Below are 26,393 nucleotides of genomic sequence, written 5' to 3'. Positions count from 1 at the left end.
AATCCATTGAAATGTCTTTCATATCATTTGGCGAAAACAATACAACATTGATTAAATACCTCCTTTGTGCAGAACTTAGTGCTAGGCGCTAAGGACACAAAAACAAGAGCCAAACAGTCCTTGCTGTCAAGGAGTACATTCTACCTAAGGGATACAAAATGAACACAAACAAGTGAATACACAGTTAAGGAGTGCACAGTATGTAGGGAGGGAGAAGTCAGGGTAGTAGCTGAAAGAAGAGTAGGATTATGAGAGGGAGAGGTGAGGAAAGAGCGAATTTCAAGCATGGAGGGTAGTTTGTGCAAATGTATAGGGATGGGGGATGGGTATCAAGTTCATGGAATAGGCAGTAGTCCAGTTTGGCTGCAGGGTAAAGTGCATGAAGGGAGAATGTGTGAGATGAGTAGAAAGGTAGATTAGAGCCAGATTGTGAAGGCCTCTAAATGGCAGACTGCAAAGTTTATATTTTATCTTAGAGGCAATAGGAAGTCACTCAAGTTTTTCGAAAAAGGGACTAAAAATGCAGATTGGAAAGAATCAGAGATCTCTCTAAATTTATTTTTTCAAGGGAAAAATCAGTGGAATCAAACTAGATGCTAATTAACAGTGAGAGAATACAAAATTCAATGAAATTTGAACATAACTAGAGGACCTCAGCTTTGTAACCCTAAGAGGCTTCAAATGATTTTTAATAGTCTTTCAGCTTGTTAGTATTCACTTCTCCCCAGCTGTTCAGCAACTCCAATTGTAAACCAATCAAATATGGTAGCAAAGAACTTAGATTCCTCTGGAAACCCATTACCATCTGCTTTTAATTGAACTGAAAATGGTCATTTATATTCTCTTTGGATTTACTTTTTCTCTCCTCAAAACTGGAGGGTGGGGGATGGTGGAGGGTGGGAGGGAATAGAGGAGTGGGGAAGATAAAAGAACTGAGAGCCATTCGGTCCAGATTGAGGACATGACTATACACTACAATGCTATTACAATTCAGGCTATAGTTCAGGCTATTGAGTCAAGTTCCTTAATAAGAAAATAATACATTCTTGATGACTGAAAAAATAGCACTAAAACAACAGGTCATCCAGGCTGTCGATTTAATTCTTGTTTTAAAGGCATTTGCTATGTATTGGGGGTCTAGTATGAGGGTAGTATGCTAAAATAAAAATTAGAAATCTAGGTTCTCTGATAATTAGGTTTCAAAGTCTTTAACCTCTTGACCTCTTAAATTTTGAGCATGTGGTAGGTATATATGATGGGAATTTACACATTTTCAGTTAAACATTATGTCTCTTCTTTTAGTATTTCATCCCCTCACCTATGAAGGAGGCGTCGACTTGAACAGGTACTGAAATGGCTGAGTTTTTTAAAATCTCTCTTTACTGGCATGAGGAATGCAATGCTCTTACATGTTAATCTTTTAAATGTACTACTCGATAAAGTTAAAACAATTTTAAGGAGTCATATTTGATGACTCATTATGTATGATGTTTATTAACTACCTCTTATGTGCAGTGTCCTCTAACGAGATACTGCAGCAGATCCAAAATATATATGACTGGGTCCCTGCCTTCAGTGTGGTTAGAGTTCAGCGTTCAGTAGGTGTAATAGGACAATAATAAACAGAATACAAATTATAATAAATACAACATGCTGTAATGTCAGATGACAGAGAAATCAGTAGCAGGTAGGAGATACACAGCTAACTTGTCTTGCTGTCATTATGTATTATCTAAATTGGGTGTTTTTAAGAAACTTGTAACATAATAGCTCCCAAAATTGTTTGTGTTTTACCTAAAAGTATAGAGGATCCTGATGAGAAGGTAGCTATGCTGACCCAAATCTTGGAATTCGGGCAGACACCAAAACAACTATTTGTGATACCTCATCCTCGAAGAATCACCCAAAAGGTTAAAGGCTCATCACAGCCCTCCAGTCAGAGTGCTTCCTTAGCAGATTCTCCAGGTAAATTTTATAGAGGATTCATGTACTTCCTTTTGATTCCCCTTCATAGTCTAGATGTTTAGACATGGAGATTGGATAAGAAGTGAGCTTTTGTATTGCTCAGAGTAGGTTTTTTTGTCTCCACTAACTTAATACTGTTCTTATAAATCATAAACAGCTGTTGGTTTAAATCGATGACCATAAATCCAATTACTTTTATTTGGGGCATTGTTCTTTTAGCTACCTAAGGTTGCTTAGTGCTTCATGAATGTGAAATTCCTTCTCTTTTTCCTTGGTTCCTTCATCCAGCAACCTAGTTTTGATCCTTGGTTCCTCCCTTTCCCATGTTTACACAGCCCCTGGCTATGACTTTTTTTTTTTTTTGCTGGTAGAAACCCTCCCCCACTCCCACCTCCACCCCCAACTCCATGCAGCCTTAACAGTCCTACCCAGAAATGAAGTCAGCAACAACTAAATTCCATTCCTTCTTGTGGGCCAAGAGACAAAATCCTTCATTCAACAAATTATTGTTAAGTGTGCCCAGCACGGTGGTAGGTGTTATATAAGTAACCTTATGTTCTTTCTTTCTCATTTCCTAAAATATTTTTCAGGCGTATTCGAGATAGGTAGATTGCAAATACGACACCGTGCCCTTTCACATATTTCTCTTATATTTTTTCAGTAATATCTGGTGAATCTTGTTGCTCTTCATGAGGCTATAAAGCTCTAAATATGTCAAGTTATACATAGGATGACTCAATGGTGATATTTACACATTGATGTTTAGTCATATTCTCCGTAACTACTGTCATGTGATCATGCTGCCTAAAACTAGTAATTATTTTAGAAAGTTGAATGCCTCCAACCCATCAGGAAAGCAAAAATAAAAGGACTGCCAACTTAAAATAACAGAATCCAGAAGAGAAGTGAATAAATAAACAAAGGCAGCTAGTAATAAAAAGACTTAAAGTTCTTTAGTCAGTCAGTTCAATAGGATCATCAGGTTAGAGCTGAAAGGGACTAGTCATTGAATCCAGCCTCTTTACTTTTCTTTACTTAGATGACAAAATTGAGGGAGGTTGTGATTTTCCTAGTTGCATAGTTTCTCATTGTCTGAGGTGGAAATTGAACCCAGATCTCTCTGACTTCAAATCCAGTATATTATCTAGTAAACCATGCTGCCTTGAAATTTAACAGGCAAGGATTATGTGCAAGGAAATCCTGTTTGCTAGAAAATTGGATTCTTGAGAAATTTTCTTCATATTTTTTCATTTCTGTTCAAAGATTTTCAAGTCCCTACTGTGTTGATGCTCTGTATTAGGTATTGAAGAACATACAACATTTAGAGAAAACAGTCCCTATCCTCATGAAATTTCCAGATTAATAGAGGGATATATCCGATTATGTATTATAGTTATTTGTATAAGTGCATTAAGAGGGGTATAAAAGTGCCATGTGAATTCTGAGGAGTGGGAAAGGCCATTATAGAATGGAAGGATCAGAAAAGCTTTCATGGAAGAGGTGATAAATTTGAGTTAGGCTTTAAAGACTGGACAGGAATTCAACAGATAAAGGGCAGAATAGTCCATTTTTTATGCAGGGGACAGCATAGACAAAGGCACTGAATCAATAGTAAATGGGGGACTTAACGGAATGATGACTAAAGTTTTGCTAGAATATTGCCTCTGTGAAAGTTGGATTGTAGTTAGATTGTAGTTAGCCTTGAATGCCAAGGTAAAGAAGTACAATTTTATTAAGTAGGGAATCAGGAGCCACTGAAGGGTTTTGAGCAAAGCATGACCAAACAAACAAAGAAGATTAGTCTGGCAGTGGTGGGGTGAATGGATGGGAAGAGGAAGAGTATGGAGGGGAGGGGGTGGCTATTAGGAGGCAGTAGTCCAGGTGCATGATGATGAGGTTCTGTACTAGGATGGTAGCAAGTTGAAACAAAAGGGAAGGGATGGTTGTGAGAAATACTGTGAACATATAATTGAAAAGAGTTGGTGACTAATTGGATGTGTGGGAGGGGGAAGAGTCAAAGATTACAAGCATTGTTGGAGTATGAGAAGTGGGCACCTTGATAGAAATAGAGAAGTTAGAAAAGGAAGAACAGGTTTTGGCGAAAATATAATAAGCTTCTTTTGGTACATGCCGAGTTTTCACTTGTGACATTGGCACCTCAGAGATATCCTGTTAAGCAGCTTCAGATGCAGGTTTGTCTCTTAGAGAGGTCAGGGATGCAGATAAAGATTTTTAAATCATCCATGTAGAGGTGACAGTTGAAGGAATGAATGAGATCGCCAAGGGAGAGGTAGAAAGCAGCTGAGGACAGAACCTTAGTGAACAGCCATCATAAGAGGTTAGGAGGAAGACACACAGAAGTTAGAAGGGAAAGAAAAAAACGTAGAGGTGTAGGAGTGAGATGGCCAGTAGTGTCAGATGCTTCAGACAGGTCAAGGAGAATGAGCATTGGAAGAAAAAAAAAAGATCTTTGCGTTTGAAGGTTAGCAGGTCTAAGAGACAACAACCCAGTGATAAAGGTTGAAAAACTTCAGTCTTCACAGGATATGCTCTTGGAATTCAGAACCTAGTCACATTGTTGCTAATATTTTTCGCAAGGTATTGCAACAACAAGGCATCATGAGATAGAACAATTGTATTTAAGGCTATCAAGGATTTGGGGGAAAGGGGGAGCAGTCGGTTTTTTAAGTTATAACTAATTTGGCAATGACTTAGTCTCTCCAGGGGAAGAGTCATTTGAAGACCTGACTGAGGAAAGCAGAACACTTGCCTGGAATAACATCACCAAACTGAAGCTACATGAAAGCTATAAAATTCACAAAGAGTAAGAGTCTTAACTTGAATATTGGCCCACTGGTAGACTTGGCAAAATTAAGATTTTTAAACCTATGTTGTTAACCTATTCATGTGTTCATCTGAATTAAGAAAAGCGATTATTCCATCCCAAAAGGTATGTGTGGTGACCTAGGGTAAAGGTCTTTGAAATGGAGCCCTGAGTCAATTTTTTTGGATCACCATGCTGAATGATAACTGGATTTTAGAACTTAGTTCCACCTCAATTGAAAAATCTGAGACTCAGAGAGGTTAAGTGACTTCCTTACATTGGCAAAGAAGTAGAAGAGTAAGTGGTAGAACTTATGAGAGGATCTGAACACTATCAGGAGACTGGGTCCTCTGCTTGTCCCTGCCAAGCTGTGTGACTTTGAGCAAGTCATGTAAACCCCACAGCCTCAGTCTTCTTACCTTTCTAAGAAATGGCTTAAACAAAGTTATCTTTCAGTACTCTTCCAGCTTTTAACATTCCATGATGTTTAGGTGCCCAAGTACTTGCTCTCAGTAAAAGGTGTGGAAAATGGAATTAAAGTATGTTGTTATGTCTTAGACCCCACTCCTAGATGTCAAAGCTTCCACTTTGACTTATATATGGTATTTATCTATTTTTATGATAATAGATTTAGAGTTGGAAAGGTTCTTAGAAATAATCAAATGAAACTCCCTCATTTTACAGATGAGGAAACTGAAATCCAGGAGTCAAATGACTTGTCCAAGGTCATACAGGTTATAGTAAGTGGTATGTCCAGGATTTTAACCCAGATTATCTTCTTCTTCCCTATATACTCTTACCAGCAGTTTTTTCTCTCCACAAATAATTTTAAGGTTTTCAGAAACCCCCTTACTCCCTCTGGACAGGTTTTGAAATTATGATTTTCACTTTTCAGGAGAAGAATATGGGAGAAATAAGCTGCACTGCTGGCCTTTGCTGAATAGTGATCATGGGTGGCAGATTTTATGCTCTTGAGCCATTATTCTGTTCATAAGTTTCATCAGGGATGCTTTAAGATTCATTTTCTATTAAAAGTTGGTGTGGTCAGTTTCAGGGGGAGGAGGGAGCGGCATTTAGGGAATGAGAACTTTAGCTTGTTGGATATGTTTCATCAGAACTCATTTATTGAATGTGCTTATAGCCAGTGAGCTGAGAGCTAAGACTAGAGATGTATGCATGCACAGAGCAGATGTCCCATGGCCATCAACTGTAATCCTATGGCTTTATCTCTCTCAAATGGATGCCATTCATTTCAGTGCACAAGCACTACCATTACTAGAGAAATGATTCAGAGGAGAATGGCCATGGTTAAACAGTATTATCTTAAACATAGCAGCAACTCTCTCTGTGTTACTTTATTCCAAACTGACCTTTTGCCCTCCTGGAGCTTCAAAGCAGACAGATGCCAGTGCAGATGTAATCAAACCCTTCAAAGAACACATGGAAACAGGCAACTATACAGATGCCTAGAATGTATAGATCTTCAAGAGAGCAAGTCTAGCAGCAAATTCCCATTCTTCTTGTTTTCGCTTCAGTGGGGTAGAGGAAATCTGCCACTTCCCACTTAGGAAAAATATGGAGAAAGTAGAATTGTGTGAATGATTGTTTGAATGAAGCTGGGTTGATGACTTGGAAGAGAAATGTTTCCTAGGCTCAGAATGCTTGTAGAGCAAAAGGATGTAAGCTGACATAAGATAATTGAGCAACAGTTAATAAATTTGCTAGGACAGAAGAGTTGGGAACCCAGAAAGGAGAGGAAAGGTAGGGAGGCATAAGGAGGACTTAGGGTAGTGGGACTTGAAGGACAGGGTAAATCCCTTACAAATATGGATAATAACTGATCTGTAAAATTGTTTTTAAACAGGGCAATTACTGGAATAGCAGTCTCTTTTAATGGGTCTTCAGTCTTCACAACATCTCAAGGTTCGTCTCATGATATAAAAAACTGAGAGGTGAATCCCAGTAACATGACTAAACCTGAATTTCAGTTTTTTCCAACTCAGACTCCTTTATACAGGGAAGAAACCAGAAAGCAGAGAACAGAAGTCTCAGAGGACTGTATTCTGTACATGAGTTCAGTTGATAAGTAGAAATTCCTACATATTCTTTGTTTTTCTGACTTAACTTAGATTTCTCCTTTTTTTTTTAAGTTTCTTTGGGCACTTTACAATGTAGAAAGAGTTAGCTTGAAATTTAGTTATAGACTCATGGGTCTAGAAGCAGAAGGGACCTCAGAGGCCATCTGTCCAGGATACTGAGACTCAAAGAAAATGAATTGCCCAAGATCACCCAGGGAATAAGCATCGAAGGTGAGATTTGAATCCAGATTCTCCAACCCCAGAACTTTTCATTTGTCCCATTTAATTTTTTAATTTATTGGGACATCTTCTGGAGCACTCCTTCTCTACAAAAATCAGAGTCAATCCAAGAGGAATGGAAGGCTTTCAGGAATGAAATTATTAAGATACAAAGAAACAATTCTGACAAAAAGGAAAGGAGGGAAATTGTCTAAAGAGATTGCTGTCTGTCTGTCATCATCATCCACACTGTCATACCTTAACAAGATTACTAAAATACCCTGAAATAGCTAGTTGATTGATACATTATTTTTAAAGATTACATTATATAATTTTACCACCTCTAAGATGGACTGAAGGAAGAAAATACGTAAATGTGAGTATCTCCTCTTTCCCTGGTATCTTACTTGATTTTTAATATTTTATCTGTTCCCTTTTTAGATTTCTGGAAAGTTAATTTTAAAAAGGATACTTTTAATTAAGCAACCTATTCTTTGGCCTTCTATCTTGTTAAGCTTTGTTTTTGTTCCATTAATCCAGAAACTTATACTTTTCTATCAAACACTATCAAGTAAGCCAATATACTGCTGCTAGATACTTTTTTAGCACAATATTTTATCATTCGTGATTTTTCATCCCTTTTACGTGCACAAAAATGCCTACTTCAGCTATTCAAAAGCAGATTCTCACAAAGGATAGACATGGTCATAAAGCCAGTCAAAGGAAGTTAACACTCTAATTCTTCACTAGGTTCCTTCCGTCTCCCAAGTTATACAAAGGCTGTTCCTATGAGAGAAGTAAGCGATGATCTTTTGCCAGGACATTCATTCATTTGTGTTTTGCTGTAACCCCAGTCTTTGTACTATGACAGGCATCTTTAAATAGGGCTTTGTATCCTTAGTTGGGCTAGTCTAACACAGTTGGTTTAAGATCCTTCTTAATCTTTGTATGATCTTGTAAATCTTGACTTTCCTTGCCCCAAGCTCTTGAATCTTAAAATTTAACTAAGTGTTACTATGCTGTTTGATTTGTAAGATATACAAAAAATTTGAAAATTTTCATTTTTACTCTTCACTTATTTCTTTTAAAGAATCCATCTTACTGATATCCACATTACTAATACAACCTGCACATTCTATTATTATTTTCATTGTTGAATGTGTTTGAGTATGGGGAGGTTGTGGTCCAGGCTTGGGTCATGGGTCAGTCTGGTCGCTCAGATTCAAAACTGAAACAAAAATAAATTCTAAAATTAACCATGTTGAAAGCATGGTTGGAGTGCCTCTTAAATGGATCTAGACCCAGTGGTGGAGGATTTATGGTCTATTTCCTTAACTCTCAGTTACCCCAAAGTGGTTGTAAAGCATAGTAAGGGTTTCTGTTTTCTTCAGTATCTTCATGATCTATAATTTCATTGATGTAGATGGATACTCCCCCCACCAAGACAGTTTGCAGCTGCTTTTTAACTTTGTATATGGCCTTTGAGAATTCTTGTGAATGAAAAATTTCTCAGCCTTTGACCAGCGTTGGTGCTGAGCTTCTCTGAAGGGCAGTATACTTCTCCGTAGATAGCAGCTATGTAGTCCATTGCCAGACCCATCTTTGAAGCATGGTAGGCCCTTGTGTTCCATTGGAATAGCCTCAGAGAACCCAGGGTCCCTTCAGGGCCATAATGAGGCACCCTAGGTAGGACATAAATAAAAGGCTGACGGTAACTTCATGAAAGGAATTCACTGTTGGTGTTTTTAGTGCATTTTATTTTATATTATTTTTTTGTTTTCTTAAGTTAGTGTCAGAGAACTACGTACGTTATAAAAAAATATGTAAATGCTTTCAAGGGACTTCAATATGGTTATTTTCTTCATAGTTCCATTTAAGTTGTAGCATACAGAACAAAATACAAAGTTAAGACTACCATTTTCTTATAGCTTTTATTATGTTGGAGGTTTATGTCTAAGTCTCAAATATTGCATGTGCCAAAAGGTCAGAGAGGTGGTGGTATAAAGAAAGTGATTTTAATTGATTTGAGGAGCATTTCAAAGTTTGTGATAAGCAAATAAGTTAGAAGCTAGAATAATGTGCCTCTGAATTATTCTCCTTCAGGAAATTAGTGATACCATTAATTGGGGTTCCTTTCCTATGATTGTTAAAGCATAATTGTAAGGTCCATAAACATTATTAAACTGTTTTTCAAGGTTTTTTTTATATTTTAGGTAAAATATTTAACACAGTTAAACATATTTTAAGAGTTTACTTTCTGCCTTTAAACTCACTTCTATTAGATTTATTTTCAGATTTTTAATTTGATCATGTTGAAATGTGAGAAAAATAATAAGATGTTGCAGCTTGGTTCTGTAAATGCTTTCCTTGGCAAAGAATGATAAATCATAGAATTGTACAGTTGATGAGGACCTCAGTTGTCATTGAGGATAAGGCTTCTTAAACTTTTTCCATCCGAGACCCCTTCAATACTTCTTAAACTGATTTAGGCCATCCTCCTACCTAGTACAAGAATCCCCCTATAACATCTATGATGAATAGTCAACCTGCCTCTGTCTGAACAAACATTTAAGTGGACAGAAACCTTAACTCCTTCAAGAGGCAGCCTATTTTATTAGTATGTAGCTTTAATTGATAGTTCTTTTTCAGAACTGGTGGAGTCTGAATACATATTTTTTCTTTACTTTGTTTTTCTTTGGTTTTTTGTTTTCTTTCACAACATGACTAACATGGAAACATGTTTTGCATGACTACACTTATAACCTGTATCAAATTGCTTGCCTTCTCAATGGGGAAAGAGGAGAAGGAAGAAGAGAATTTGAAACTCAAACATGTTAAAAAAACGAATGTTAAAAATTGTTTTTACAAGTGATTTAAAAAAAAATAAATTTTTTTTTTCAAAATTTCTTTCTCATATGTTTCCTTTCTCAATAATTGCATTAGATTCTACTTTGAAGATGTTTTCAAAAGAATCTGGAACACTCCAAAGAAGTATATCATTTTCAAATATGGTGAGTTAATTTTGTTGTGTTTTTAATTGAGTTTTGATGGATGTCAGTATACAGTTAGTAACTTGATCATCTGTAATGATTTGGTATTGATTTAATTTCTCTTTCATTTCTCCCAACAGAAATTCATTTTGTGTGTTGGGCTAGGTTATTAATTTAGTCCATTTTGAAGTTCTTTCAGTTTTTTTTCTTTCTAATGCTATTGTATTTAACCAAGACGTGAGTGAGAGAATGAATGAATGATAGATAAAGCAACAATTAAGTACTACTGTATGCCATGCATTGGACTGTATTTTGAAGGTATAAGTAGAAAAAGCTAGAAAGCACTTGTTCTTAAGGAGCTCACACTTTAATTGGGGGAGACACATAAAAACAAAGTTCAGCTGTAGGGCAGATGACAAGGCCCAGAATAAAGTCATCACAATAGGATAAATGGGAAGACCCAGAGGTCCATACATTGCATGCGTAGTTCAGATAGTAGTGCTGAGAGATTGTGGGGCAAATAGATAGGACAGATGGTAAAGAAATCTTAGGAGGTATTGGCAGTACGGATAAGGCTGGGTAGTCCTCTCTCTCATCAGAAATTTTGGAGTTGTTGATTCCTGTATTATCTAAGGAAGTTCTTTGGCAGGGCACCATTAGTTGTGTGGTTCTCCTAGCTGCCCAAGTGTCCTGGGTTGGTTCTTATTGAAATAACTTCTCAACTAGAGCTCTTAGAATTTGTACATCCTTTTCTGAAATTGTTAGACTAAATGGCTTCTCCATAAAGTAGGTTCTCATGTGCTTATATCTTCAGAAGGTGATATTATACCTGAATATGCATTGTGTTCATGTTTTCTTACTTAGCCTAGTGAGAAGGGGAGGGATGGAAGTCAGGTCAGGGCAGTAAGGAGAAGTGGGATTAGCTAATAAAGAAGATAGGTCATTTGAAGGATAATTAATAGTTAAGTAACCACTGCAAATAATAGGGAGCACAGAATATGGGTAGCCTTTTTTTTTTCCAAAAAGAAACAAAGCCTCATTTTGAGATTGTACCTCCATGTTTTAAAGCATTATAAATAATCTGTAAATCACTGAAGTTAAATCTTTTTTTTTTTAAACAAATTTCAGGCTTTATCATCTTGTTTAGTTTTACCAGGAGATAACACTGTCATAAGTTCTTCATGGGATAATAACGTGTGAGTATCATTGCATTTTGCTTTAATACATGATATTGCCAACTACACTGAAGATATTATTGGGGCTTATAAGGATGCAGTTTGAAATTGAGGGGACTCTTTCCTCCCTCATTTTAGGAAAACAACATTGTGGCCTTCTTTTTAAAAAGAACAAATAGGACATATTAGAAAGACACTGTGAGATAATGCTATTAGAAAAAAAGTAAGCAGTGCACAAATTAAATCTAAATACTGTCATTACACTGAAGCTTGAGCCCAAATGAAATAGCCACCTAATCTTTTATATTTTTAATTCATGTTTTAAAGAAGGCAGGTCTATCAGGTCAGGACTAAGTGGTCTGAAACTAGAGTCAGTAGTGTAAATCACTTAGTAGATTCAAAATTTAACAATGTAATGTTTCTTGAGTATGTATTTAAAAGAGCCATGAAATCAGTATGAAATGATATTTTAAATAACATTCATCATCTTTTCTCTTAAGCTATTTTTATTCCATAGCATTTGGAAGACGGCAAGACACACTAATGGGACATGATGATGCTGTTAGTAAAATCTCTTGGCATAACAACAGGCTCTATTCTGCATCTTGGGACTCTACAGTGAAGGTTGGTAAATACGTGTGTGTGTGTGTGTGTGTGTGTGTGTGTGTGTGTGTGTGTGTGTGTGTGTGTGTGTGTGTGTGTATGAAAATTCTTGGAATATTATGAATCATGCCAACTATCATACTACTATTTTCTTAATATTTCTTAAATGTTTACTTGCTGTTGGGTTTTTTTTTTTTTTACCACCAACTATTCAGTGCTGTTTCAGGACATCTAATACAGTATTGCCTCCTTGGGTTTCTTATAGTATGAAACCATAAAAAAGTACCATGATTTCTATATTTAATTAAGACATCTAGCACCAGCAGTAAGTTGTGGAGTGTATGTGTTTTTAGAGCTGGAAAGACCTCAAAGATGATCTAGTCCAACTAGAAGGTAGAAGCAATAACAGTGCCTTTAGTGAATACTTAAAAATATGTTTACATCCTAGGTGTGGTCCTGCGTTCCTGTGGAGATGACAGGAACCAAAAGACATCACTTTGAACTGCTGGCTGAGTTGGAACATGATGTCAGTGTGAGTATGGACAGGAACGAAATTCAGACAATGGCCTCTCTCTCTGTCTTACCTCTCTGTCTCTCCCTCTTTCTCATCTCTCTCTTTCACATCTCTCTCCCTTTCTCTCTGTCTCTGTTTGTCTCTCTCTCTCACTGACATACACATATACACATTTTTAAAAATTCTGATTTTGTGCTATTTCAGGTGACAGTTATCCACCTTTTAAAAATGTCCCTGATCCATGACTTCTTTGTCTCTCTTTTGCTTTGCATACTTTTTGCATATTTCACTGCTTTTTATTATCTGCCCAATAGAGGCAAAGTTTAAGGTGTGAATTCTTGAGTCAGCATAGAGCTTTTGCACACTTTAACAACCTATAAAGAGAGCAAATGTTTTATCTGCCTTTGATAGCCTATAAAATGTTAGAGCTAGAAGAGACTACAGAGGTCATTTCAGCCACCTCTCTCATTTTACAGATGAGGAAACCGAGTTGTTGTTTAAGTGTTTCAGTTGTGTCCAACTCATTGTGACCCCATTTGAGGTTTTCTTGGCAAAGATACTGGAAGGGGTTGCTACTTTTTTCTCCAGTTCATTTTACGATGAGAAAACTGAGGCAAACACGGTTAAGTGACTTGTCCGGGGTCACATAGCTAGTAAGTGTTTGAGGCTAGGTTTGCACTCAGATCTCTCTGACTCCAGGCCTGATGTTCTTATCCACTGTTCCACCTAGCTACCTCTGAGGAGACTGAGACTTATCACTAATTTTACTTGCCCATTGACGTGCTACTGTATTTGGGGGCAGGGCGGGGGGGATACCAGGACTAGAACCTAGATCTCCTAACTTCTAAGCTGTTATTCCTTTTACTATGTTATATTGCCTCTCTCTATTCACATTTATTTATTTATACATATACACACACATATGTATATATATGTATATATGTTGATGTATATTTACATCTACCTATATTGGGTTTTTTTGTCAACAGATGTATACTGAATGGTATATACACTAAATGGTTACAGTTGTTGAGTGAGAGGCATTTTGCATAACCCATTTCTATCAGGAGTTAGCTGTGTTTCAAACAATTTGTCAGCTGCTGTGGTTTTTTCTTACAGATTTATTTTTCTGAGAATAACATGAGTTCAAGTTTGTTTTCAAGAAAATAGAACATTTATCCCAGCAACACTTCCTCTTTGGCAGCATGCAAAGAACTTGATCTCTAATTTTTAAGAAATAGAAATAATTATTTCCTCTGAGAGGATGGTCTTAGGAAACATCTGTACTAACCACGCCAGGAGGAAAAAAAATGTGGACAGTAGTACAAAGTTGAGTGACTAACATTAGAACTAAATGTTGGAAACAGCTCTCTAGTGAAATGTAGTTCTGCCTGTTTGTTTCTATGTGAGATGCTCATCACTGTACTTCCTTTCCTAGGTAGATACAATCAGTTTAAATTCTGCAAGTACACTCCTAGTGTCGGGTACCAAAGAAGGCATTGTTAATATTTGGGACCTTACTACCGCCACTATGCTACATCAAATATCATGTCACTCAGGAACTGTATATAATGCTGCTTTTAGTCCTGGTATGTATCTTTTTTCTTTCTTTGGATACCATCATACAGATTGGAATCCCCTTTCCTCCTGTCTCTCACACCACTGGCCCCTGACACATCACACACCCCACTTAACTTTTGTACCAAAATAAGTTTAGATATTAGTCCACGTGGGAGGTCATATCAGATATATTATGCCCTCACTTTTCACATTGCCCAAAGAATACTTTGTAAGTTCTGTATGAACCCATACTCAGTGGTCACCTGAGCATTTTTTTCCTTTTGCAGTCCTTCATTGGCTACCCAGGGTCTTACCTTATAGTAGTAATACATATTCACATATAGTAGGAAGCTTAGTAAATTCAGGTTTTTTTGGTCTTTAAGACTAAGCATTGTGTTTTATGTACCCATGTTTAGATTCCTAGCCTTCTTATCAAGCTTGGTAGAAAATTCTCCCAACTGGTATTTATTAAACAATTTCTGTGTATTCAACAGAATACTATGCTAGGGGGAATATAGATAAGGTTAATAATAATAGCTTACATTTATATAGTTTTTAAAGTTTGCAGAATGCTTTACATACATTATCTTAGTTGATCCTCACAACAATTCTCTGACTATATTCTCATATACCCATTTTATAGTTGGGGAAACTGAGGCTCAAAAAGGTTTGACTTGTCTAGGGTCACATAGCTAGTGTGTGTCTGAAACAGGATTCCTGACTTCTGAGGAACTTAGCGTCTAATTAGGAAGAGAGGACTGATATATCATAGATAATTAATACACAGTACAAGACAGTTTATAGTGCATATTGCCATACAGAGGTCATGGGAGTTGACAGGGAGAGGATGTATCAGTGAATGGTCAGGGAACATTTCATTTAGGAAACTGGATATCTGGAGAGAAAAACAGTCCAGGTCAGAGGAACAGGGCTTCTTTCCACATACTCTCTCAGTGGCTTCATGATCTCACAAGTTTATATATTATCTCTAGATAAATCAAGTCCCTGGTCAAAATAGCCAGCCATAGTCTTTCTTCAAAGCACCAGATTCACATCATTCACTGCCTGATCAACATTTCATTCTCAGTGTCTCATATACTTCCTTACCTCTCTGTATCCAGGTCAAAATCTACCTTTTACCCCAAACCAATCCTCATTTCCCTGTTTCTGCCAAGAGCACCACCATCCTTCCAGTCAGCTAGCTTGACAATCCAGAAGTCATTCTCAGCTCTGTACTTTTACTTATCTCACAAACACCGAGTCTTGTCAGTTCCATCTTGACATCTCTCACATCTTTATCCTTCCTTCCACTTGTATGATCATTACCACAGTTCAGGCCTTCACCATGCTTCTTCTCAGCTAATGCAGATCTCCCAGTTAGCCTCCCTGCCTCAAGTCTCTCCCATCTATAGTCCATTTTCCAAGCAGCTGCCAAAGTGATATTCCTAAAACACAGGTCTGATCATGTCATTCCCCTGCTCATTAGATTCCATTGGCTCCCTGTTACCTCGGGTATCAAACACAGACTTCTCCATGTGGCATTTAAAGCCCTTCCCAACACGGCTTCTTCCTAGCGTGCCGTATTTCAGGCTCACTAGATGATCCACATACCCTTTGGCCTGGACAAACATGTTTCTCACACAAAACATTTTCCCTCCCGTCTTCCTGCCTTTTCATAAGCTCTTACCTAGAATTCACTTTCTCTCACCTGTGCCCTTTAGAATGCTTAGCTCAAACACCACCTCCTACATGAGTCCTTTCCTGAATCCCCACCTCCAGCTACTAGTATCTCATCTCCCACCTCCCTACCACCACTTCCCCTAACCTGCCCTGCTTCTTTAGGAAATTACTGTACTTATTTTGTATATACTTTAGATATGCAATGCCATTTCCTCCAATAGAATGTAAACTCTGTGAGGCCAGGGACAATATCATGTTTGCCTTTCCATTCCCAGAAATTAAAACAGCACTTGCCTCATAGTAGTCACTTAATAAATGCTTGTTAATTTGGTTCTTTGACTGATGAACAGGCAAAGAGGAGGCCGTAAGTGTGGCATTGTTTATAGGCCAGCCAGGAATCCATTTGAACTAACAAGAGACTGCAGTATTGATAAACAGTGGGGATATAGGGTAGGACCACATGCTGAAGGGCTTCCAAAAGTTGAGCAAAAGGATTTAGGTTAGCTATGGAAGGGAAAGGGCAACTCTGGAAGAGTTTTGTACACAGGAAATGTGATGTGTTTTTTAAAAGCTTAGTCTGAAAGCATTATGCAGGCTGCACTGGAGTATGGAGAAGCTTGAGGCAGCCAGCTGACTACTGCAATGATTAATTTGTGAAATGTGGTTGGTCATGGGAACATAGAAAGAACAGACATAGGAAACATTTTAGCAAACTCAGAGGACTTGGTGTTTGACTGAATGGAACTGATAAAAGAGAAGGAATCAAAGATAATTTCAAGAGAATGGTAATGCCATTGACCAAAACTGAGAAAGAAATTGGGAAAGAAATGAGTTTTGGGGGGAGATGAGTTCGGTCTTGGACACATTGAGTCCTCAATGTCACCTCAAAGTGGAAATGCCATAAGCAGTTGGAATGATGAAACTGGAACTAGGGAAAGAAGACAGGACCAGAGGTAATGAATTAACAGTCATTAGTGTATAAATAGTGGCTGAAGCTGTGAGGTTAGACTAGTTCTCAGAAGTAGATAGAGAACAGAAGAGAGAAGTCTAAGCTTTCCTGCCCATAAGTAGAATTCTGGAAGAAGAAAGGAGACTTAAGAATCCAAAGAATCCCCCAAGGGAGGATTAAATTTCAAAGGAGATAAGAGGCAGTCCGTGTTATCACATGTAGAGAAAAGGCAGTTGGATTTAGCGGCAAATTACTTAGAATAACTTAAAGTTGATTTTTTTTTTAAAAACCATCCTGTAATAATATAGCCTCCTAAAAATGTCACTTTAGATAGTCGCCACGTTCTCAGCACAGGAGAAGATGGTTGTCTTAAGGTAATTGATGTACAGACAGGAATGCTCATCTCATCTATGACTTCAGAGCATCCACAGAGGTATGTTTCTTTGAGATCCTTGTGATGTAGCTAAATTGTTAGAATTTTAATTTGGAATTACTGTGTTTACTCTGTTCCTTCAAAATTAATTGTTTTCGAATTAATTTTTACAGGTGCTTTCTTTGGGACGGAAATTGTGTATTAGCTGGAAGTCAGTCTGGTGAATTGTTAGTTTGGGACCTTATTGAAGCAAGAGTTAGCGAAAGAATCCAGGGCCACACAGGTAAATCTTGTCTGTAATCTTCTATATATTTGTCCTCATGAGATACTTAAACCTTAAGAAAATGAATTCTTCAGGCAGTAGTGAAAAGCATACTTTGTTTTTCATGATCATTTGAAATGTCACATTATAAATGTTCCCACTGAACTAACTCCCATTTTGAAAGTGGGTAAATTTCATCTAAGTGTAGCCCTATCTGTGGGCTACCTCTGCAGAGGGCAGCTGCTGTTCTTGGGCTCTAGGGCTAAACCTGTGGATACGCACTCATTTATAGCTCGTAAGTCCCTACTAGTGTGTTTCCCATGAACAGTGAATGAATCTTGGAATATTTTGAATCTTGAAACTCCCCAAAGGAGTTATTTAAAGCCCCCAGGGGCGTAGCTAATTTGTTTGCTCAGCCAATCATGTTGTTCCTTATAACTCAAATAGAGAAAGGTGTTACTGTCTTATCAAGGGATACTATCTTTATAGTTAAATACCTTGTGTTTATATTTGGGGGAGAGAATTGATAAGACAACTAAGTGGCACACTGGATAGAGTATTGGGCCCGGAATCAGGAAGACCTGATTTCAAAAATCTGGCCTCAGACACTATTAGTACATGTGTGACCCTGGGCAATTCACTGAACTTCTGTTTGCCTCTGTAAAATGGAGATACTACCAGCACCTACCTCCTAGGGTTGTTGTGCGGGTAAAATAGGATAATATTCATAAAGCACTTTGCATATCTGAAAGCACTATAAAATTGCTAGCCATTGTTAGTATTATTATTATATACCAGCTATTAAAGAGAATAGAAAGGAGTTAACCCACCCCCACTAGAATTAATCACAAGGTGTAAACTAGCTGCAAAAATGCCTCTGTGCTTTGGTTATTTTATGATGTGTAAACGCTTTTCTCTGAAAAAATTAAAGGGATGGGCAAAAATTAGACAGTTTTGTACTGCTTTCACTATTTAAGCCCCAGGGACAGCAGTCAGGCTATGCTTTATAGAGGGAAGGTGAGTTAGGGAGAAGGGAATTTCCCTCCTCCCTTCTCCCATTTGGCCATCTAGGTAGCAGACCGGCCCAGAGAAAGTGTTCTAAATCTATACTTTTTAAGTCCATACATGCTTTATGCATTGTCAGTGTCAGATTCCATAAAGAGCCCCTACAGTTAATTATCTTATAGAAAATGAAAGAAATGTGACATCAAACTTGTAGTAAAAGTTTTAACAGAGACTTTTTTAAACCTTTTTTTAAGCTTTTTATGACTATATGATGATGGAAGGAAAAATTACAGGAAAGCAAAGAAAACCTTTTGTTTTCCATATTGTTCCAAAATGCAGGAACCTAACTACTAGCTACATTTCTTTAATATTCATTGGAGAGAAACATGAGGTAAATGTCAGAAGAGATAGCTGCCCAATCAGCATTTAGGCTGACTGAGGGGGAGGGGATAGACTTACGGGACTCCCAGAGAAGGAAACTCCTTCCACCACCACAGATCAACACCTTTTCTGTAATTGACAGTTTTAGAGTTTCCTAGGGCAACCAGAGATTAAGGGACTTGCCTAGAGCCTTAGAGTCAGTGTGGATCACAGTTTGAGAGAGAAATATATGCATGCTGATGGTTGTCATACTGCCTTTTTTGTTTAAACTGTAAAAAAGCGGTAGAAGAAAATTTCTTATTTTATTTCTTTCAACTCTAAAAACTGAAAGATGTTCAGTTTTTAAGATCTGTATAAAGAATTTACCTATTGGACAAAGTCCACTGTGAATCATATTAAATAAGGAATGAAATGTATGTACTGTACCTGAGTTGAGAAAAATTTCCCTAGCATTTTAGGAATTAACTATTTCCATATGATGAAAAGAAAAAATTTCTTCATTCTCCTCCCAGGTGCTGTGACGAGTATGTGGATGAATGAACAGTGCAGCAGCATTATTACAGGAGGGGAAGACAGACAAATCATGTTTTGGAAGCTGCAATATTAAAAGTGCCTTTTCTTCATTTGAACTTCAAACTGAACTCCCTTCAGAGCTAATGTATTTTTAAAACAAACTTTTTAAATGGACTGGTGAATGTGCAATGATAGCAGTTGGAAGTTCAACCAAATAGAAAGTTTATGTAGTTTTAAAATAACTTTCTAAATCATGGTGACTTCGTTAAAAGCCATTAATTACCATCTTTTAAGATGGATAAAGGCCACAATTTAACTTACACATGGTATTATTAGAGAGAAAAAGTTACAATCACTATTTATAGGGAAAAATGATAATCATCTCGGTGGTCAAAAGGTCCACTGAGCATCAGCTGTTAAAGCTGGCAAGGATAGTAGCTGTGAGACAACATCGCTTAGGGCCTGTGCCCAGGAAACATAATCCAGTTTAGAGTTTTCTATGAAATATGTGTTCTCTTCTCTGCTACATCCAAGTCCCGTTATCCTACCAGCATTGCTGCTTTTGTTTTAAAGGAGTGGCTATTCCATGTAAGTAACCTGCTCCACCCAGACTCTTAGGTAAGAACCTGGAGACACATAAACATAATCTTAATTAAAATACAGTAAGTTTACTATTTATAGGAATGGTTTGTATTTTCATCATGCCTGTCATCTCAACTTAAATGCTTGTCTTATCTTTTCTACGATGACATTAAAGTTATTTTTCTGTAAAGAAAGAACCTATTTGCAGTCATTTAGCACACAAATTTAAACTCGATTCAAAGACTTTTATATGAAGTTTGATTGACTTGACAAAAAGCTGTGTTTTTCTTCCAACACTACCACTGCATAAAGCACCTTAGGAACTGTCTTTGGGGCCCATACTTGATACTCTTTTAAAAATATTCTCAGTAGTAGTAAGCCATCCTTTCAGGAGGTGTATAATTTTCTGGAGGGGCAGTTAGGTGGCTCAGTAGATAAAGCATCAGGCCTAGAGTTGGGGAGACTTGAGTTCAAATCCAGCCTCAGACACTAGCAGTGTGACCCTGGGCAAGTCACTTAACCCTGTTTGCCTCAGTTTCCTCATCTGTAAAATGAGTTGGAGAAGGAAATGGCAAACCCCTCCCAGTATCTCTGCTGAGAAAACTCCAAATGGGGTCATGAAGAGTCAGACATGACTGAAACAAATAACAAGCAAGTAATTTTCTGGAGCAACAAAAGTTCATTCAATGTCATGTCTGAAAATAAGGTAGGTAGGAAATTAAATTGTGCTGTTCTGGGTCAGAAACAATGTGGGAACATTGACTGAATGGAAATCCAGTGTTTTGAGTGATAGTAGGAACACTGAGAAGATGACTTCCTACTGTAATCCTGTGACATTTAGTTCCTTGTTGAAGGACTCACTTGGGCAAGTAAGTATACTGGTTAGGGCAGGCTATCATGTGATCCCTAATTTCCTAAGCTGGGCCATTATCCTTTCTCTTTCCCATCTACCTCCACAGTATCTCCTCTCCATCTTTCTTCTCTGGTCATAGCCTGGGCTTGCAGATATCCAGGAAAGGTGTAGGAGGATCCATCCACTAGCATTTCTACTAAGACTATACCAATCCTATCTTCAAGTATACATTCTAGTTGGAGGGTGAAGAGAGCAAAAAAATCTAGTAAACTTCAGTAAGCAGCATTATACTATCCAGATTCACATGATTTCCTGAACAGCAAAATGAAGGGGAGGGTGGGAATAGAGACCATTAAGCTCCTTTTTGTTCCAATACTGTAGTTAAGGAAATATTAGCCATAGAAGTACAAATGATGGGAACCTTTGAGAGTGAAAAAAGTAACCATACTCCATCATAGAAATTAAAAGAGAGATTCCTGCCTGGTTGGACGCCCCTCGTTCTTTGCTTCTCCCGGGACACTGCTAGGACTGTGACCATCCTCTCCTTGGAAGATGAATGCAAATGGCCCCGGATACCCACTCACGTCCCACTACGTGGGTGACCTGCACTCCCAATGTGACTGAGGCTGTATAAGAAGGCCTCAGCCTCAGGGCCTATCATGTCCATCTGTGTCTGCCAAGATGTGGCCACACACCGCTACCTGGGTTATGCCTGTATCAACTTCCAGCAGCCTGCAGATACTGAATGAGCTTTGGATATCATGAACTTTGAAGTGATCAAGGGCAGGCCCATCTGTGTCATGTAGTCCCCACAGGATCCAGGGCTCCAGAAATCAGGAATTGGCAACATCTTTATCAAGAACTTGGATGACTCCATTGACAACAAAGCTTTGTTGTCACCTCTACCTTTGGGAACATCTTCTCTTGTAAGGTGGTGTGTGATGAGAATGCTGTCAAGGATTTGGCTTCTTCCACTTTGAAACCCAGCGTTATGGTAATTAGGGTGTGACTTTTTTGTTGTCTTCTCTTTTGGAATGCTAAGGCAATCAAGTGCCTTTAATGAGTCTTGCCTTTGTTTGAATGGGGCAGTTAAAGTGGGACCCTTTTTTTTGTTTTGGAGTGCTTCTCAGCACTGAGGTAATCAAGTACCTTTGATGAGTCTTGCCTTTCAAATGTAATGGAAGCAAAGTGGACTTTTTGTTGCCTTTGCTTTGGAGTGCTTCTCAGCACTAAAGAATCTTTGATTGAATGTGGAGTCTTTGATGACCTGCTTATGTCAAGGGACGGCCTAGTTCACATGGGTGAGAGTCACATGGTTGTGAAGTCCTTTGATCCTGAAGAAGTGTGTGTGTGTGTGTGTGTGTGTGTGTGTGTGTACACATACACTCAGAAATTAGCATTTTACCTTTGAGGGCACACTCATTAAGAGTGTTGGTGATGAGACTCTGGGTAGCTGTTGAAGCAGCGCCTCCCCTTCCCCCCCACTTTGAAAAACCCAGATGTTGGTGCTTCTCTGGTAACCATGTATTATGATTTGGTCAGACAGAAATCTGTCTGTTGATCTGTTTATATTCTCTGTTTATAATTTCTGTTTGTATTTGTCCTGAGGTTCAGGGTGCTGGCTTTTCCCCCTGAACTAAGTGCATGGTATATGTATGTTTAATTAAAGTAAGATTGTTAACCCCTTAAAAGTTGCTTTCCTTAGAAAAGCAGATCATATGACCTGTGCTAGCAGCCCTTCTGTGTGCTCTTGTTGTTGGTCTCGTGTTAGTCTTTCACCCCCACAACAGCTGCTAGCAACATTGTTGTTACACCCAAGAAGCTGCAGACCAAGCAATCAGCATTATGAATGGGATACTACTTAATGACTGAAAGTTTTTGTGGGCTACTTCAAGTATTGGCAGGAATGGGAGTTAGAGCTGGGCATGAGCATTGGAATTCACCAACATCTATGTCAGGAACTTCAAGGAAGATGTGGATGATCAGTGCCTTCAGGAACTCTTCTTCCAATTTGGAAAGACTCTTGAGTGAGAAGGTGATGGTCAATGAAAATGGCTGTTCTGAGGCTTTAGTTTTGTCAACTTTGAGAAGCATGAGGCAGCTCAGAAGGCTGTGAGTAGCATGAATGGGAAGGAGCTTGGGGATTGGGTCCTGCATGTTGGACAGGCCCAGAAGAGGACAGAGAGGCAAGGTGAACTGAAGTGTATGTTTGAGCAGATGAAACAGGAGAGAGTGAACCTCTGCCAGAGTGTGAATCAGTATGTGAAGAATCTGAATGATGTCACTGATTATGAGAAGCTGTGGAAGAAATCTATGATTAGGAGAAGCTATGATCACTAGTACTGAAGTGATGACAGAGGGTGGACACAGCAAGGGGTTTGGCTTGTGTGTTTTTCCTCCCCAGAAGATGAATGGGCAGATTGTCAGCACCAAGCTCCTCTATTTGCCCCTGGCCCAATGTAAGGAAGAGTAGAAAGCCATCCTCACCAACCAGTGCATGCAATGCATCCCCATCCTTTGGAACATAAATGGCCCCATCTTTCCCCAACCCACCAATTATTTCCTGCTTGCCATCCTCCAGGTGACCACAATCTTCTAATCACCAACCTGGGCCAGCTTCTACAATCCCAGCACCATGGCCTCCATTTGGCCAGCTCCAAAGCGGACTGGCTTTTCTGCTAAGTCTCTGTCCAAATCCCAGTACTCCAGCTCCAATATCAGGTCCAGCAGGCCTCAGGTGCCCCAGGCAGGGCCCCATACGCAGAGTGGTCAATACTGGGACCCAGACTATGGGAACTGGGTGTCAAGGCTCCCTGGGCCACACCATGATCCAGTACAAGTAGGCCTCATTTTTGCCTCCTGCACATCAGGTAATGGAGCCAGCTGTGCATATCGAAGGGCAGGAGCCTTTAACTGCATCTATGTTGGCCTCAGCCCCACCCTAGGAACAGAAGCAGATGCTAGTGACATCGGCCTCCCTGCTGTTCCACGAACAAGACACTCCATCTCTTGGCTCCAGGCATTTTCTCTGGTTGTCCCCCATGCCTGGAATGTCCTCCCTCATCTCTGCCTCCTGACTTCCCTCAAATCCCAACTAAATTCTCACCTTCTACAGGAAGCCTTTCCCAATCTTCCTCAGTCTTAGTGCCTTCCCTGTCTTACCTCCTGTTTATCCTTCATATATACTTTGTACTTATTGGTTTGCTTGTTAACCCCACCCCCTTCCCCCCCAATTAGATTGTGAACTCTAAGAGCAGGGTTTGTCTTTTCCTCCTTTTTTTGTATCCCCAGCACTTAGTACAGTGCTTGGCACATAGTACATGCTTAATAAATGTTTATTGACTGAAAAAAAAAAAAGTAAAAGAAAGTCAGATACTGCCTGACATGTGTCTTAAATTTTGGAAAAATAAGACTCCAGGTTCACTGTAAAGGTAGTATCTTTGGGTAAATCCTAAACCTTTTTGAGCAAGTTCTCCATCTCTAAAAATGAGAAGACTGGATTAAGTGACCTCTGATTGTGGTTATAAAAGGAAGCTAGCTACACAGTAGACTTGGAATCAGGAGCACCTGAGCTCAAACCCTGCCTCAGATACTTAGTGGCTGTGTGACACCGGGTAAGTCACTTAATCTTTCTCAAACATAGCTTTGCCCCCCTATAAAATGGTGATGATAATAGCATCTATTTCAGTTGTAATAATCAAATAATACATGTGAAATGCTTTGCATTATACTTAAAAGTACTGTATAAATGTTAGCTATTACATCATATCATACCTAAAATTATATAAAGTAGAAGTCATCCCAGGAGGTCTAAAAATCCATTAGATATAAAACTGAGAATTCCAACGAGGAAAAAAAGGAGTTATCCAAAAAATGATGTGAATGTACAAAGCAAGCTATATACAGGATAAATAGGATAATAGAAGGAAGGTACTGGAATTAGGAGGGGTTGGGGAAGGCTTCCTATTGAAGGCAGGATTTTATTGGAATTGGAATTTAAAAGAAGCCAGGGAGGGCAGTTGTTGGAACAGAGGAGAGTGTTCCCGGCATGGGGACAGCCAGAGAAAATGCCTGCAGCCAAGATTGTTTTGTTGAACAGCAAAGAGGCCTGCGTCACTTGGATCAAAGAGTACATGTCACGGAGTATGTTAAGAAGACTGGAAAGGTAGAAGGAAGCTAGGTTATGAAAGGCTTTGAATGCCAAACAGCATTTTGTATTTGCTTCTGGAGGCAATAGGAAGCCACCAGAGTTTATTCAGGTGTGGGGTGGGGGGGCGGCAGGAAACAGGAAGAAAAGGGGAGGTGACTTGATAAGTCCTGCATTTTAGGAAAATCACTTTAGTGGCTAAAAATGGAGGATGGATTGAAGTAGAGAGACTTGAGGCCAGCAGACTCACCAGCAGACTATCGCAGTAGCTTAGGCATGAAGTTATGAGGGCCTACACTAGAGGGCTGTTAGAGGAAAGAAGGGGGCACATTCAGGAGATGTTGCAAAGGTGAAGTCCATAGGCCTTGTCAAAAGATTGGATTTGTGAGGTGAGAGATGGTGAGGGATCTGGGATAACTCCTACACTGAAAGCCTGAAGGTACTGGTAGGTTGGTGTTGCTCTCTACACTGAAAGGGAAGGTAGAGAGAGGGAGGGAGAGTTCAGGAGGAAAGAATTCTGTTTTGGATGTATTGCGTTTAGGATGTCTGCTGGACATTCAGTTTGAGATGTCTTTTTAAAAAGAAAGCTGGAGATGTGAGATTGGAGGTCAGCAGAGAGTGGGACAGGAAAGGTAGATTTGAGAATCATCAACACAGAGATGGTAATTAAGACCATGGAAGCTAAAATGAAGTGAATAGTATATAGGAGAAGAGAGCCCAGGTTAGAGCCCTGTGGAACACCTATGGTTAGAGGGTGTGATCTGGAGACTCCAGCAAAGGAAACAGGAGCAATCAGATAAGTAGGAGAATCGTAAGAGAGTGGTGTCCTGAAAACTTAGAGGAGAGAGTGATCAGAAATGTCAAAGGCTACAATGAAATCATCAATTTTATAGAGATCAGTGTCAGTGGAGTGGTAAGGTTGAAAGCCAGATTGCAAGGGGTTAAGAGAGCAGAGAGAACGCAGAAACAGCCTTATAAAGGGCAAAACTATAGCACGATAGCTTGGGTGGATGGAACAAGTGGGTATATTTTCCGGATAAAGGAAACATAAGGCATGTTTATAGGCAGTAGAGAATGAGCTAATAGGGAGAGACTGAAAATAAGTGAAAATGGAGATGGAAGGGGGTAGTCTGTTGGAGGAGACAGATGTAATGGATTACTTGAATAAGTAGAAGGATTAGCCTTGGTTAAGGAGTAAAGCCGCTTCATGTGAGATGAGTGAAGGAGAAGGTGGCAGAAAGCAGAGTGAAAGGAAAGGAGGAAGAGAAGAGGGAGTTCCAACTCCAAGTCAGCTGAAAAATCCCACGGTCCTCAGGGTTTTACAACAAAGCCAATGTTAATGCCTCATCTTTAAGGTCCTGTTGGCTATCAGTTTCTGATGTTGCGCTTGTGACAGTGCCAAGGACTCTGGTGGCAAGAACTTCCTTTTCTGGGTCTAGTAGTTGTGGCTGTGTCATCTGCCAGGCTGCATCTCCATGGGGGTTGCTTCCCAAGTTAATGTCTGAAGGCACTGGGCTGGAAGCATTGCTATTCCCAAGACTTAGGTTCAGAGGGGGCTGGAGGGGAGAGAATACTCAAGGTGGTGGTGGTGTTTTGACTTTCCTGGCACATGCTGCCACCTGTCTCTCCCTCAGAGGGCCCCACTCTTGCAGCTGGGCTGGTTTCCTTGCTCTGGGTATGGAGGGAAGTGGGGATGGCTGGTCCCTTCTCCCCAGGAGTT

General features: G+C 39.1%; 1 protein-coding gene and 1 pseudogene across 3 annotated transcripts in view; both read left to right on the top strand.

Moving 5' to 3' along the window:
• NSMAF (neutral sphingomyelinase activation associated factor) overlaps window positions 1-19,855 on the top strand; it is a 67,853-nt gene extending 47,998 nt beyond the window's left edge. For 2 of the 3 annotated variants that reach the window (XM_036750020.1, XM_036750021.1), the window contains 12 exons: window positions 1,303-1,345; window positions 1,802-1,965; window positions 4,681-4,789; window positions 6,654-6,712; window positions 10,030-10,097; window positions 11,205-11,272; window positions 11,752-11,875; window positions 12,303-12,386; window positions 13,807-13,957; window positions 16,888-16,990; window positions 17,104-17,213; window positions 19,091-19,855. In XM_036750020.1, the coding sequence (XP_036605915.1) occupies window positions 1,303-1,345; window positions 1,802-1,965; window positions 4,681-4,789; window positions 6,654-6,712; window positions 10,030-10,097; window positions 11,205-11,272; window positions 11,752-11,875; window positions 12,303-12,386; window positions 13,807-13,957; window positions 16,888-16,990; window positions 17,104-17,213; window positions 19,091-19,185 (1,178 nt within the window). In that variant the 3' untranslated portion in view covers window positions 19,186-19,855. The remainder of the gene's footprint in view (window positions 1-1,302; window positions 1,346-1,801; window positions 1,966-4,680; window positions 4,790-6,653; window positions 6,713-10,029; window positions 10,098-11,204; window positions 11,273-11,751; window positions 11,876-12,302; window positions 12,387-13,806; window positions 13,958-16,887; window positions 16,991-17,103; window positions 17,214-19,090) is intronic. The other variant, XM_036750024.1, reaches the window with a different exon arrangement.
• Window positions 19,856-21,078: 1,223 nt separating this feature from the next.
• On the top strand, window positions 21,079-26,171 carry LOC118836971 (annotated as a pseudogene).
• The last annotated feature ends 222 nt before the right edge of the window (window positions 26,172-26,393 follow it).

The sequence above is a fragment of the Trichosurus vulpecula genome, chromosome 1, assembly GCF_011100635.1.
Source record: "Trichosurus vulpecula isolate mTriVul1 chromosome 1, mTriVul1.pri, whole genome shotgun sequence".
Taxonomy (NCBI): domain Eukaryota; kingdom Metazoa; phylum Chordata; class Mammalia; order Diprotodontia; family Phalangeridae; genus Trichosurus; species Trichosurus vulpecula.
This window is presented reverse-complemented; position numbering and strand designations above follow the sequence as displayed.